The sequence below is a fragment of the Strix aluco genome, chromosome 9, assembly GCF_031877795.1.
Source record: "Strix aluco isolate bStrAlu1 chromosome 9, bStrAlu1.hap1, whole genome shotgun sequence".
Classification (NCBI taxonomy): Eukaryota; Metazoa; Chordata; class Aves; order Strigiformes; family Strigidae; genus Strix; species Strix aluco.
In genome coordinates, this window is record NC_133939.1 from 25,992,458 (window position 1) to 26,007,164 (window position 14,707).

Sequence of the window (14,707 nt, forward strand, 5' to 3'; positions counted from 1 at the left end):
AATGGATAAGACAGCAGTCAGTACCATGCAGGAAGATTACTCATATTTTAAATATTCTCAAAAAACCACAAAAGGCCCACTTAATTCTACAGCAGAGCAGAGTCTCTCATCCTGAACTGCTATAAAAAATAATATCTTCAAAATCACTGGGAAACCTCTGTCATGGAAAAGCTAGCTATGGAAACACACAGGAAGGAAGGAAAAAAAGAAGCCAACGGTTGCAGGTACTGTTATTTATTGTACAGTATTTCACTGAAAGTACAAAGGCATCATCAGTATTCACCAGAATTGTATTGTAACAGGTATGTTATACTGCGTGTTAAAATGTGCTACTTTAATGATGCAAGACAGAACACAAATTTAGAGGAAGAAAGCAAGGATTTTAAAAAAATGTAAAAATACATTTTTAGTAACTCATCTGTACAAAGGAAAACAAAACAAAATAAAACAAAAGAGAGTGCGGGGATTAGAGCCCCCAAAGTCATTTAAAAATATATAAAAAGGCACTGTTATCTACCATGTAATTAGGACCTTTTGGTTCTGTTTCCTTCATACTGATGACTGGGGCGGGGTGGGGGAAATACTGTTACTAAAATGATCAAACTCATACAAAAGTATTTACAGGGAAAGGCAGAAAAAAATTCCCCTACTCTTGTTCCAAAAGAGAAACATTTGCCTGGTTGGAGAGTACAGCCTTCCTCCCTACCCTCTTGCCCAAACCATGCCAAAGCGGTGACCTTGAACAGGGGAAAGCAAACAGTGACATGGTGGGAGAAGCTGTCAGAGTCCTTCTAACAACGGGAAAGTGTCTCTCTCATTTCTGTTTTATTGCTTTAAACTCTCCTATAATCAGGGGAGCTGGAAAATAAAATAAAAACCCTAAAACCCACATGACAGCCCCAATCCATCTGAGTCATCCTGGCTGCAAGAAGATGGGGCAGGTGGACAGGACAAAATAGGAAGGAGCAAGAGGTAGGGCTGGCTGGAGCTTTCGTTTCTAGAGAAGAGGGGAACAGATGGGGAAAATAATGCTTCAAACTACCAGACAGTTGTGCTGCTTTTCTAAATCTTCCCCTGGGAGCCTGACAGCAGTGTGTGTCAGTAGAAGCAAACCCAGGGCACACAAACCCACCAGCCAAAGCATCCGACAGCAGCCGTGGGACATCCCCAGGACCTTACACGTGAGCGCTCTTCGCGTGGGTAGGGGAGCTGGATCCCGAGGCATAGTAGAAACGGTTTTCACCAAACGTCTGGGCATCTCCTGAGCAGCAGACGATGACGCAGCCACCGAAGAGGCAGAGGGCAGAGCCGATCCAGCCTGTGTACAGGGAGTAGCCGAAGCTCATAATGGTGGTCTCGCGGTGGGCACACACGGGAAACCAGATGGTTGCAACAACGCCGCACATGGCTGGGGAGAGATGGAAAGGAAAGGTAAGTCCAGCATGCAGCCCCACTGCGGGGACACAAAGCATGCCAACGGAGAGAAGGCTCTGCAGGACGGGGAACAGAGAGGAAACCCATTCCTCCTCTCTTGCAGTCCCATGGTGGGACCCAGGAGCATCAGCATCAGGGCTTGGTCCAAGAGATCTCTGAGCAGGAGGCAGTGTGGGAGCCTCATGGGGGGAGAGATCAAGAGAGAACAGCCATCTCTCGCAGGCACCAACAAACAAGAAGAAAAAACAAGTACTGCTTGACACAATCTGATATATTTATTACAAGGAAAACAAATTTGTTCCCTAGAAATATCTTTAAGGGGGAAGAATGAAAATCATCCCTGAAGTTGATGCTCTGGAGAGCTACAGAATTAGGAATAGATTAGATATGAAGCAAGAGCATGAAAGCCATATCCATCGGTGAGACAGTAAAATTGGTGGCCCAGAGTCAACTGCTTTAAATCACAATTTCTGCATGAACTCTCATGCTACGTCCTCAGCCCACATCAATCAGCATCACTGCAGTTGCTCTACTGAATGGTTACATAAACATTAACAGAATATCCCAGCACTTAGCAAGACAGAGTAGGGTTCATAAAAGAGAAGCAGAAAACGGGCAAGAACACAATAAGCAGTACTACGTCATTGTTGGGGTTTTTTTATGGAGAAGGAAATGTCTCACAACTCTGGAAAGCAGATTCCACTTCCCTACGGAAAATTTCTCTGTGTCAGTTGATGTGGACAAACTCAGCAAGGCTCTCCAGAAACCTATTGAATGGAATAGAAAGGGGACCTTATCTGAAGGGAAAACAGTATTTTACCTAGAGTCTGCAGTGGGTCAAAATATGACTGAGGGCTTAAAATTTTGCTTGAAATTCCATAGTTTCTCTCCATGAAAAGCAGGAAGGCTGCCACAGTGGTGCTGTGAGGACTGCTAGGCAGTTGACATGTGAAGTAGATACCCTCAGGACAGTAAAGCGGGTTCAAATTCAGCACTTTGCAGGCAGCCAGGCTAGGGACCACAGTGCTTTCAGCGTGCAGCACACACGCATGGTTTGCTCCAAGCACACACGCACGGTTTACTCCAAGCAGGGAGAAAACACGTGCCCTGCACTCTCCTTGTGCTACACAAGGTCACACTCGCTACCCTCACTAAGGGTCCTACCTCCGTCCCCCAAAGTCCTCACATGCACCAAGGGCAACAGGAGTTGGTGGTGTTAATCACCTCACAGGAGCAGGTCCTAAAACAATACTCCTTTACGGCCTGTACATCTGAGAAGAATTAATCTGTCAATATTTACTTGCCTCTAGGACAAGCTGTGCAGGACTCCATCCTTGTGGCTATCAGAGAATCAGAGCAAAACAATAACAGGACCGTGGCAGCATTACAGATTTCCACCGACCGTGTTAAAAGGTATCTGGAGGCAGTGTCAAGAAGTTAAGGTTGCAAGAGGGAAAAAAAAAGGGGTGAGATTAAAAATAAGATTGTTTAGTTAAAGTGAAGAACAAACCATAGCTCCTGGCCAGTATAGCAGAAAACCCATCCCCAATAGCTGCAGTTATTGTGAGAGAAAATATTTTCTTATGGAAAAGAGAAGAACATTTGAAGGATGCTAATAAAGCCAGTAATAATTTTGGGTCTCCTCAAAGCAAGGGCCCTGCGGCTTTGAAAGGAATTTTTGAAGAAGGCAGGGAGGGGAGAACAGCATTTCTCCTGCGTGTGGAGCAGTCCTGCAAACAGCTCATGAGCCTCTAATGCTTTGAAACAAAAATGTATCAGTTGGGAATCCACAAAGCATTCTAATGGGCTCTGGATAAAAAGCTTCTTTGTTGTCCGAAAAGACACAATCATCTTTTCTTTTTCTGTTAGCAGTAAATATATATATATATATTTATGTCCATAGACTATAAGACCCTTATCTATCCAGACCCTCCCCCACAACACAGGACCAAAGAAAACACTTGCACTGGGGTGAGAAGAGCTCTCAGGGACATTAACACAACGGCATCTCTTGTGCATGTGGCTCAACTACATGTAAAACCACCTTATTTTAATGCTGACAATACTAGAAAGCTGTGAAGCACAAGCCAAGGACTTTGCACGGGTTAGTTTGACCTCTCTGTCTTCGGAGGCTACCAGCTGCCGTCAGTCACCAGTGACCCCGCTGCTCAGCAAGAGGAATGCCCCGAGACAGGACTGGATTTCATTGTTGTGCATAGATTAGATTGGATTGTAAATCGTCTGAGATGATTTGAAAAGGACGGTCTGCGACTGCAATATTTCTTGGTGAACTCAAATTTTGGTTTAGCTGTGTCACAGAGGAAAGCTGGAAAAAAGTTGATTTGCCAAGAAACCCAAAGGGATTGGAGAAAGCATTTTAGGGCAAGTTTCAAGCACTAAAATAGCTGCCTACAAAGAAAAACTCTTTGAATAGAAATTATTACCCCTTCTCTTTTGTGCTGATGCCAAGAGACTCTTTGCCTCTCCCTAAATATGAATGTCTTTAGATAGTAGAGTTGCTGTAGTCAATATGGTCTAGCAGAAAAGTAAAAGAAAGTCTGCAAACAGAAGGAATATTTTCTATTAAACCAACAATGTTAGCTGGAAAAACAGGCATGTTTTAGGGCACACACGTGCTGGAAAGCTTGCCTGCTTTTTGCAGCTAATGTAGGCAGTCCTGCAAAAGTTGTCTCAGTAATACTCAGTACGTATCACTGTAAATCCACAGGGACACATCCCAGGCTCCCAGCATTTCTAAGTCCTTTTGGACCAGGGACTTGCAGTAGCTCAATCCTTTGAGCCGAAACTCATTACAGGCATAATTTAATTCTGCATTATTCTACATATTCTACATTACAGGCGTAATTTAATCAGATGGAACTACACATAGACAAGAAGCACGGAAGGTGCTTGGGGAGGTGGGGAAGATGGAGCAGAATTGCTCTAACTCAAGGGACAGTGAGTCCCTGCCAAATTCCTTAACAGTAAGTTAAAAGCTTTCTGCAGAGGAAAGAATACTTTTCTTTCACAGCTAAATTTAATTATTCTGAGTTGCTGACTCAAAGTCACACAGATTTATCTTTCAAAGCATTTGATTGAAATAGTAGATATCCATGATTTTTTTTCTATGTTCAAGGCAATCTTTTTATCTTGATATCTATGGTTTTACAAGTAAATCTCATGCAGTGTCCAGAAAAACTTATTAATGTCCTTTATTTAGTATACAATAGCTAATATGGTCATTTTGCAGTAGTAATTCCCAATAACTAACATATTTTTCATCTGTGTTTTCCAGTGTCTCGAGTCCCTCACCTCCATTAGGAAAATGCCTGTTTCGTTACCAGCACGGGGTCCCCCAAATTAGTATCAACAACACAGGATGGGCCAGGGTTTTTCCATCAACACGAGCGTATGAAATGTTTTCCTACTGGCTCAGAGCAAACCTCTGCTGATGGTTGTTTTCAGCAATAAATCAGTTCTCTCGGACAGATAGGATCAAGCAAAGACATAAATACATCAGCAGGCAGGATAAGAGGGTGTGCACACAGGTTGCACTCTGCAGCCTGCTATTACCAGTGGACAGAAAAATCAATGGAATATCTGAGCCCATTGTTTTCCTGGCAAGTTTTCAACTTTTTCTTTTTTTTTCTTTTGGCTCCACGCTGTGTTTCAACCCCTGTTTTCCTTTTTAATAAATTACAATGACAAACTGTCATCCCTTCCCCAAGCAACAAGTGAAGTTTGCCATGGGGCCAGCTCCCCTGATCATATCTCCACTCTCTATTTCTGCTCTGTTAGCGAATGTTTTGGGGTTTGTTTTCTTTTAACCAGAGCTCTGGGAGTTGGTCTCCACTTAGAGGAAAAGGCTGGAGCCCGTGCGGTTGATGAAAACCACAAATGAGAGTTCAGTGGCCAGAGAGTAAATAAGAACAGTCCAGCACATATTACTTCTAGAATATAATGAATTTTAAGTCAGTATTATGTCTTTCAGTGTGCGATTCATGCTTATTAAATGCTCTGGAATGGTAACACATTATTTTGCAAATAACACCTCATTAATAAGCTTAAATAATGTCAAAGTCTCAAGCTCTGTACATTATTCTCCTTCCAAAGGGACTGTCTTGCTCATCAGCCTGGAGAAATTTGGGTTTTGTAAAAATAAATGTGGGTTGGTTTGTCTTTTTTTAAAAAAAGGAGCTTATTTATTCTTCATTTGTGATCTGACAAAAAGAGCATTATTGTAGTTGTGACTAAAACATTGTGACCAAGCTGCTGTTCCCAGCCCAGATCATTCAGGATATCACCGACATGAGCAAACCACTTCACTTGCAGATACTTCAGAACTCACAGGGGTAAAAATCAGTAAGAAGTCCAAATCTGACCCAAAGAGACACCTGCCAATGTCTCTGTAAATACACATCTCCCTCCCTCACAGGATCTACTTAGTGGGAAAACCATGTTCTGAGGCTGAGAGGAGCCTGGCTTATGGAGCGCTGCAACTCCTCTCCTCCATCCTCCTACATCTATTCTCCTCCCTGGAGTTACACCGCAGCAAGACCAGGATCTGAGAGTGGCACACGAGATCCCAAACCCTGGTGCAACGCTGCAAGATATGGGATTTCACTTGTCCTAATGCAGTGTTACCCAATACTGCCACTGCAATTTGTTTGCCATGTGTGCTGGTCCTGTAATGCTGCTGCCCTTCGGCAAAGCAGATTTAAGGGCAATTCTCTCACCTCCACGTCTGCAGCCACACAAACGGGCCTGATCTACAGCACAGTTCTTCTTGACTGGAACCAAAAACTCGTGTGTGTTTGCCAAAGAGTGCAGCTCTGCCCGGCCTCCCCCATCCTGGGCAGGGGAAATCCGGCAGAGCAGACTCCTCCGACACTAAAATTTCATTCACGGGCAGAAAAACCCACTTTTTCTTTCACTTTGCCAAGCCCAAATACATGACTCAGGTTTTGGGACAGGGATGAAGGTCACATTCCAACAGCTTTCTAATGTGACTGTTCATGATTGGGATGTCCTAAACAGACCCTATAAAGCTGATTTTAGGATTTCCAGCTGTGGCAATGTGCCCTTAAACCCCACAGGCATTGAAAGGGCCCCTTGATCTCAGTCCCTTAGATTTCAGATATACTGACTCCTACTAACTGCTTCTCACCAAGGTACCAGAGGAGGGATTGTTTGCAGGGAAGGAGCATCTAGAGGACAACCCCTCTGAGCATGCAGCTATATCCAGTGCCTACTTGAAAAAAAATAAGGAGAAGAAGAAAGAAGACGGGCATGATGTCAGCGCTGGCCGCCAGCGACGAGCAGAGCCATACAAAGAGGCCACTTTCCCTCACCCCTCCTCCTCTGCCACACAGACGGGTAAAAACAAGGCACTGCAGCCTGTTGCTGAGATGACGAGGATTCAAGAACATGCAGGTGTTGCATTGAGGACAATGAGCTCCACAGTCTGCGCTGCTCAAAACAATCTCCTCCGCATGCACTGAGGAGAGGAAGAAATTCCCAGGGAAACTTGGAGGCCAAGGGCAAGGCTGGGCAGAGGGGGTTGGGAGGCACAGGGGACATGCCAGCCCTCTTCCCAGGTCCATGTCACCTCCTTGCTCCCTCCCCTGCTGTCCCCACAGGACCAGCATCCCCTCAGCCACGGGCTTGCCTTCCCAAATGCCTCAGCTTACTTTGACCTGGCTGCATCTGCAGCTTGGAGGTTTAGACCCTTTTCCAAAAATAGGATTGCTTCCACAGCAAACCAGCAAAACCAGCTGCCTGTGTGTGACCACTATCACCCTTCCACAGACACAGGCAGTGGTCACGCCTGAGGACTCCACAAGACAATGCACAGCAGGGTTTGCAGCCCTCCCCTCTTCACCCTGCTTCGCTCCTGGCTTTCTGTCCTTGTCCTCCCACTCCTGTTCATGCCTTTTGTTCACCCCACAGACTGCAGCAGTGCTGGAGAGCTTCAGAGTCGGCCTAGCCCAGACAACCATCCTTTCAGTTGAACGTGCTCAACCAGCTTGCACCGTGTCGTCCTGGAGCAGAGGAAGACCTCCAGCTCTCCACACGCAGCGGGGGCCTTACCCAGGAGGATGATGAGGATCCCTCCCAGCTGGGACCGCCGGTACTTGGCAGCTCCAGGCTCGTGGCCCATCCGGATGCAGGGCAAGACCGTTATCAGCAAGAAGATAGCAGGAAGTCCCAGAACAGAGGCGGCGATCATCAGTGCTCGACATGCTTGGACGTACCCTGTTGGCAAGGCAAGGAAAGAGGATTTTAATTATTTGGCACAAGAGAAGGAGACCTTTGGACAAAGGCTCCTGTTTGATTAGCTCCCAACGCTCGCATGGAGTATGGGAGACAGGTTCAATCCTTTGTGTAAACAATTAAGGCAGTGAGACTACAGTACGGTGGTTAGTGCATGAACACGGGATGTGCAAGCTCAAAATTTTCCAATGAACAAGCAGAACTGCCTGGAAAACACGAGCTCTTCCCAGCAAGACACTGAGGAATCACAGAGCTGAGAAATATGGGAAGGGAAAATCAGAGAAACAGCTAGGAATGTGTTTCACTATATCTTCACAAAGAGTCTTGATTAAATAACAAGAATTTAAAGCCTTAAAGAGCAGCTTGCTGTGAGCAGAGGAGGTCCACAGACACCCAGAGGAGGGCTGAATAGTTGAAGGCCCATTACTGAAACATGCAGGTCCATGAGATACCACCACCCGCTGCCCTGAGGAGCTGAGAACTGTTGACCTGGGAGGATGAGGGACACACACCACCCACAGCCACGGCCCGATGCTGCACCTCAGGAGCCCAGCGGGTAACGGGGTTTCAGAGGAGACCTGAGGCTCGAGCTGACCACTGGCATGGCTCTTCCTCAGGGAGAAGAAATAACTGCACTTTGCAAAGCAGCTTGAGTTGCCGTAACCACGTTATTCCTCTGGGTCCCTACGGACACCATGGGATTCCCTGGCATTTTACAGGTTCCCACCCCTCTCCTGCCTGCCCCTGTGCAGCAGCAGCCTAACACAAGGCAGCGAGGAAGAACAGGGGCCAGGGACTGTGGGTGTGCTGGGCAGGGCTGTGACATTTCTACCACTCTGTGGGAGTCTCTGTATAATAATGTATCAAATTTTTATATTCATATATATTTTATATATATATAATTCATTTTAATATATTTTCATATGTAAAATTCACATATACTATATAAAATTTTTATATACTATATAAAATTTATATATAAATAAATAAAACCAGGTCATTACTTGCATGCAAAAGAAAAAGAACAAGTGTCAGATTTGCTCCAGAGCCTGGTGAGTCTCCCCACCAGCTCTCAGGACAGTCACAACACAGCAAGTATGCTGGCTCTCTTTCCCCTCTTACTAACACAATGAAGCTGCCACGTGCAGTCATGGAGTTTTGTGATGCCTCAAACAGTATCAGTGAACAGGGTCTTCCCTCAAGCAGGTCCCACTGACATACAGGTAAGTCACCAGAAACGAGGATTTTACTTTTCCTGGAAATGCAGACTCCGTGTATATTGAATATTTGCTTGATTTTTTCAAGAGGGAACTTAAAAAAAAGTTACCTGAGGAGTTCGGGGCAAAAAATGAGACCCTAAACAAAGGAGATGGCAGTGCCCAGTGTAGTTTCTGTGCAATCAATCCCAATTAAATGAGAATACATTCATTTTAAAGACTTGTTGCAGACAACAAAAGACTCTAAATACATTTCAGCTATCGGACACACCAGGGTGAACTTCCCTCTCATGGAAAGCTGTGGGTGTCAAATAGGTTACAAGCAGAAGCATCTTGTTTTGTGATTTGTTTCTGCTGGAGAGAAGCACTGCTTTCTGCTGCTGAAAGACCTATTTACCTATTTATTACATTTTATTCAATAATGTTTCTTCAGGGCAATCTTTTTCTCTCTCTTCTGTGCTGGATCATATTGAACAATAGTAGCAATAAGGAAGGTAAATCAACTGAAATAAAAGTATATACACACAGAGAAAGGGAGAATAGGAGCTAGTCTGAGAAATTCAACATTGTTAAGTACTATGTGATACAGACTAGGCTCTGTAACAGAGAGAAACTTGGGAATAATATTTCTAACCTCCTGTGAAATTCCTTTCACAATAGTTTAAACAAATAAATAAGGAAACATGAAAGAAAACTACAAGGGATGGTAATTTCTACCCTGCCAGCTTTGGAAGAGGCATCTCTGACATGCTAGAGAAGGTGTAATCTAAAACACAGCAGAACAAAGAAGCACTACAGAGTTAACAGTGATTGAAACAGGTAAGATCATTAAACTTACAGGGACAAGACCACACAAGACTTGGGCAGGTTTAATTAGCTCAAAAGATGTATTAATACTGATGAAACATCTTGCTTAATTTTTGCTTTGCAGTAAACTAGATGAAAATTACTATATAATTAGAAAATATGAAGACAAGCTAAATATAGTTACATCTCTTTGCTGTGTAAAAGTTCTGTCTTGCCTTAGAACATGCGGGAAGCTCAAGACCATCAAGACTAATCATGATCTTCCAAAAGATTAAAAGCCATAACAGCATTAATAATAGATGCTGAAAGATTCATTATACTCAAAATCATTTTAACGAGTAGAACCTTAACATTTGTAATAGTTCATCATCATCTCAAAGTAAAACTTGAAATACTCTATTATAGCTCAAAGTACTCTAATTTACCTCAATACACTATATATGTTTTGCAATGCAATCGAGGTACAAGATATGAAAGGAACAGCGAGCGTTTACTAAGAGCGGTGATTAAACATTAACTGGACTTCAGTAGACACAGATATCACAATACCTGGGTACGATTAAAACCAGGTATAATTCAATTAGAATCACGTTAAGAGCTATCATTCACATTCTTTAGCATATTTAATGGACCATCTCCTGCACTGATGAAGTTGAAGGAGCTTTGCCATCGATTCATCCTGGGCAGGACCTGCCCCACTCAGAGCAAGGCTTCACTCCTCACCTATGGGTGGGAAGGGGGAGGACGGGGCGCACGTACCTGGCAGAATGAGGATGTCCACGAGGGGCTTGCAGTGATAGAGACCTGTCGCCATGACACAGTCTGCCCACAGCCCCTTGGATCCCAGCTCATCCATTTTCCTGCAGGTGGTAATGGTGTAGCCGCAAGTCACCACCCAGTCATTGGTGGCCGTTGCCACGACCACCCCGATCCACCCGATAAAACTGCAGACAAATCCGGCCAGGTGCAGGCAGGTGGCCACCATGTCGCTCCCTTGGTGGGACAAGCTGGACAGGAGAGCGCCCGCAGGGGTTCAGCAGAGCCAGCCAGTGAGCTCCCTGCTGCAGATCCCGGCTGCTGGGACCTTCTGCGAGCTGCGAGCAGGAGGGATGGGGGTTTGGTAGGACCAGGTCCCTGCTCAGGCACTGCTGCAGGCACTCTGCTGCCTCTGCCCAACTCCCTCCCAGGGAGGGGTTAGAGCTGCCTCCAGCCCTATAACGCATGGGAGGAGCAAGCGGGGAGCCCCAACTTCTGCCAGTTCATCAAGAGAGTCGGAGGGGAAGGAGGGTGTGGAGAGGAGGAGATGCAGAATTACACCCACCCGTGCTCGAAAAACAAACCAGACTGCTTTATTCAAATGCAAACAGCCTGACTATTCAAAATTTAGCATCAAGGGAGGAAAATTGAGGCAGTGTTTTCACACTGAAAACAATGACCACACTGGTACCTCTTCATGAAAAGACAGGGCAAGAAACGTGGTGGACAGAGTTACTGAAGAGGTGGAATCAATCATATCATCAAAGCTATCAGCACAGCTGCAGTAAAAAGACAAAATCAGTCTTGGGTCTTTCCTGATGTTTTCAGTAACTGCAAAAACATGAGAGGCTCACCACTGCAGTCTCTGTGCCTGGCTTTTCAGAAGTATTAACTAACACTCACAGAGTCTTAAATATGTGTTTGACAGCACCTTATTTCTACTTTTGAATACTAACATTAGAATGAGCAGCTTTTACTCAGATTCATTATGGGTGTAAGTTTTAGTCTACTTGATAGAGCAAGGAACAGCCCACTGCAAAATGTCAAGAGAAGGGAAACTTCACCGCCCGTTCTGCATCAGGAGAAATAGGCAGGCAGGATATTTTCCTAACTTTACTTTGTATTTTCACAAACACGTATATATGTTAGCAGGTGCCAACACATCCCTGGTGAAATTTCAGCGTTGTGCGTCCTCCAGTGCTTCTGATTTTGCAAAGGGAGAGTTTGGATCTATGCAGATAAAACATGCCTGGAGAGACCACTAGTGGGGAGCCGTCCACATTGCATGGGGGGAGGAAAAACGGGCAAGAACATGACACAACAATGAGTTTGATTCATTCCTGGAGCTGTTAGTGAGAAAGAAATACCGGAAACTACACTCCAGGATTAAGGTGCCAGGAATGAAATATATCCTGCTCTTCATCCAGCGGTATTTTTTCTCATTCTGTAGGAAATGAAGTGAAAAACATGAACAAGACCATCCTAAGTTTCATTTGTCACATATTCCTTAGATTCAAAATTCAAGGGCACGAGGCCACAGTTCTGCTTTGTCAAAGCTTCATCTGAACACTGGAGTTACTACATAAATAGTTGAAAATTATCTTTGAAGAGGAGTTTTTATAATAAATGGAAATTTAATAGTTGTTTTCACATTTGGTTTATATTGTTGGTTACTCCTTGGGGTTTTTTTCTATACCCGGTTTACAGGATTTTTGTGAAGCCATGATGTCATTGACTTTCCTGATGTGATTCCACCTTTCTACATAGCTTATTCTTCTACTGCACCCACTTCAGGTGGAGCAAGCTGTTACTTATATCCAACCACCATTTTCATGTTGTCTAGGGTTCGATTCTAGATGGGTTTAATCTTTCCCCCCAAAATATTTCTGCTTGTTTATTTTTCAGGAGATAAACTTGTCACCTCTCAAGTGTAACTAATGTTGTTCCACTTCTTGGACCACACAATTGCCTTGGACAGATCACACGCCAGCTCCTGAATTTGGGAGACAAGCTGACAAATGAACACATTCCTGCCTCTCCCCTTTGCTGGCGCAGTTTGCAGTTTTTCAGTCTAGCATTTCCTCCGTTTATAGCATTCCTGCAAATTAAATAGCGGATCTGTTTGCATCAAGTACAAATGCATATAGCTTAATACTGCTTTTTGATCAATACCAGACATAAGGCTACTTAACAGCTTTGGGATGACTGATCCCACCCTGTATCATCTAATGATACTGTCACCACAGTCCTTTGGAGTTTTAAAACCATGCATATTCTCTAAATCACGCTAATACTTAATGTACTTCAAAGTATTTCATTTTTCTTCAAAATACCAGAAGATTTTGCAATATGTTGATATCCCATTTCATCCCAAGGCTGAGATTAGAAGCATTTTACATGGTGACAGCGCAGGCACGTCCTAATGCACAAACCCCAACTTTTAGGATATGAATTCTCAGGCTGTGGACACATCCTCCTGTAGCTCAGTCTCCTAAAGTTACAGTTTCCTTAACCACAAAAGCTCCTTACACTGCCACATCTTCCTTCACAAACTTGTCAAAGAGTGTGCAGCAACTCAACAGGCAAGAAGTAGATTTTACACTTCAGTAACTAGTACTACTCAGCAGTACTCGATCTGGTGCCCATGGGGCACCATTTGAATTATTTCATTCATGTCAATAGAGACAGGAAACATTTACTATTTGGTCAGTGTTACAAATACCACCAATAGTTAAGTGAATATAAGGTAGTATGCTACAAGTGAACAATGATTCACAAGTACAATAAAATAAGAAACAAAGAACGACTTCCCAGCTATATACTAAACTGATACACTTAAGGCAATATTCTTAAAATTTGCCATTTTTAAAGCAAGTGCTACACATGCATTTATTTCAGCAGGTGTGAACACCTTAAAAATCAGTCTTTTTAGCCTGTCACCCAAGCAGTTTTTCCTTGATCAGCATTGTTTTTTCTGACAAATGACATGCGTTGCCATTAGTCATACTTACACAAGCTAACACCCTATGACTTTTTCTCATACAAATGACTCACCTTGAACTTTTTCTTTGCAGGTTTTCAGTCCGATAGCTTCTCCCTCACTTGGAAATACAGCAGTATAAAAATATAACATGGGATCCAGAAATAGACAGGGTTAACTCTTTAAGTGGTACAGCTAGTTGTTAATTTTCTTCCATACTAAAGGCTGAGCTCATCAAAACATTACCAGTTTCAATTTCATCCTGGTTAATCCTGATCATTTCTCTCTTCAACTGTAAAATACAGGCAAGTACATGGTAGCATTAAGGTTTGCAATAATCTGAAATATAATCAGGATTTTCTATATGGAATACCAGTACCTTCAAACAAGGACAAAGCATTTTGCTCTGATTTGAGGGGAAGGAATCCAAGTACATGCATGTGACTGCACTTGCTTACCTGTCAAAAAAACCTCAAATCCTTAGTATCAATAAAATCACCTAGAAAATCTCCAAAATATTATTTGTAGTACAAGTTATATTTTTTTACTACAATCTAGATTTTTTTAAGTGACTCACCTAACATAGTCTACTGTTATAAGTGGGGGAAGCTCAACCTAAATGGAAGACCCATTCACACGTGGCTTACAGGAACAGCTCCCTCTTTTCTCCTTGCCTCCTGCCTCTTTATTCCATTCTGAATTTTCTCCTGTTTAAGTTCCCTGATGGTAGACAAAAAAGTTACACAACATGACCATGTGATTTATAAAAAACTAAGAACCCCTGAGCATCACTGGAGGGCATATTTTCCATCAGCAAACAAAGTGCAATTCTCATTTCTGACTTTTTTATAAATCTCAGCATTTTATATGGTGATATGTGACTTTCATCTTGTTCATTACTAAGCTACTAAGGAGAGATGTGAACAACTCAAACGTTGCTCGAGTGGTCAAGTAGCAACAAAAGCTGTGCACCAGAGAGCATGCCAAATACACAAGTGGTTGTAATAACACATACAAATACCAAGTTTATATCAAGATACACAGAAATCTTAGTGTCAGTATCTTCACAGAGCTTTAGGAAATGGGCTCATGGTGAGGGAGGGCTCTTGATCTTGTAGATTTTGCTAAAAATGCCCTTTAGAAAACTGGGGACCTCCTAAGGAGTTGTGCTAACAAGTTTCAGCATGATCAGGTTTTAATTTTTTGTAATCAAAGTAGATCAGGCCTCCTTAGAAAAGCA

The 14,707-nt window shown here is 43.4% G+C and overlaps 1 protein-coding gene across 1 annotated transcript; it reads right to left on the bottom strand.

Annotated features, from left to right (window-relative positions):
• Positions 1-218: 218 nt before the first annotated feature.
• CLDN11 (claudin 11) lies at positions 219-10,943 on the bottom strand. The gene is made up of 3 exons (XM_074834600.1): positions 10,491-10,943; positions 7,525-7,689; positions 219-1,408 (listed from the first exon to the last, which is right to left on the bottom strand). Exons 1-3 carry the CDS (start codon positions 10,714-10,716, stop codon positions 1,176-1,178), a joined length of 624 nt encoding a protein of 207 aa, XP_074690701.1. The 5' UTR covers positions 10,717-10,943; the 3' UTR covers positions 219-1,175.
• Positions 10,944-14,707: the final 3,764 nt, after the last annotated feature.

Coding starts and splice junctions, on each gene's coding strand:
- CLDN11 (XM_074834600.1), bottom strand. CDS start 10,716: ATGGTGGCCACCTGCCTGCACCTGGCCGGATTTGTCTGCAGTTTTATC. Junction 7,690..10,490: donor GGACATCCTCATTCTGCCAG/GTACGTGCGCCC, acceptor CCTTGCCAACAG/GGTACGTCCAAGCATGTCGA. Junction 1,409..7,524: donor GATCCTCATCATCCTCCTGG/GTAAGGCCCCCG, acceptor ATCTCTCCCCAG/CCATGTGCGGCGTTGTTGCA.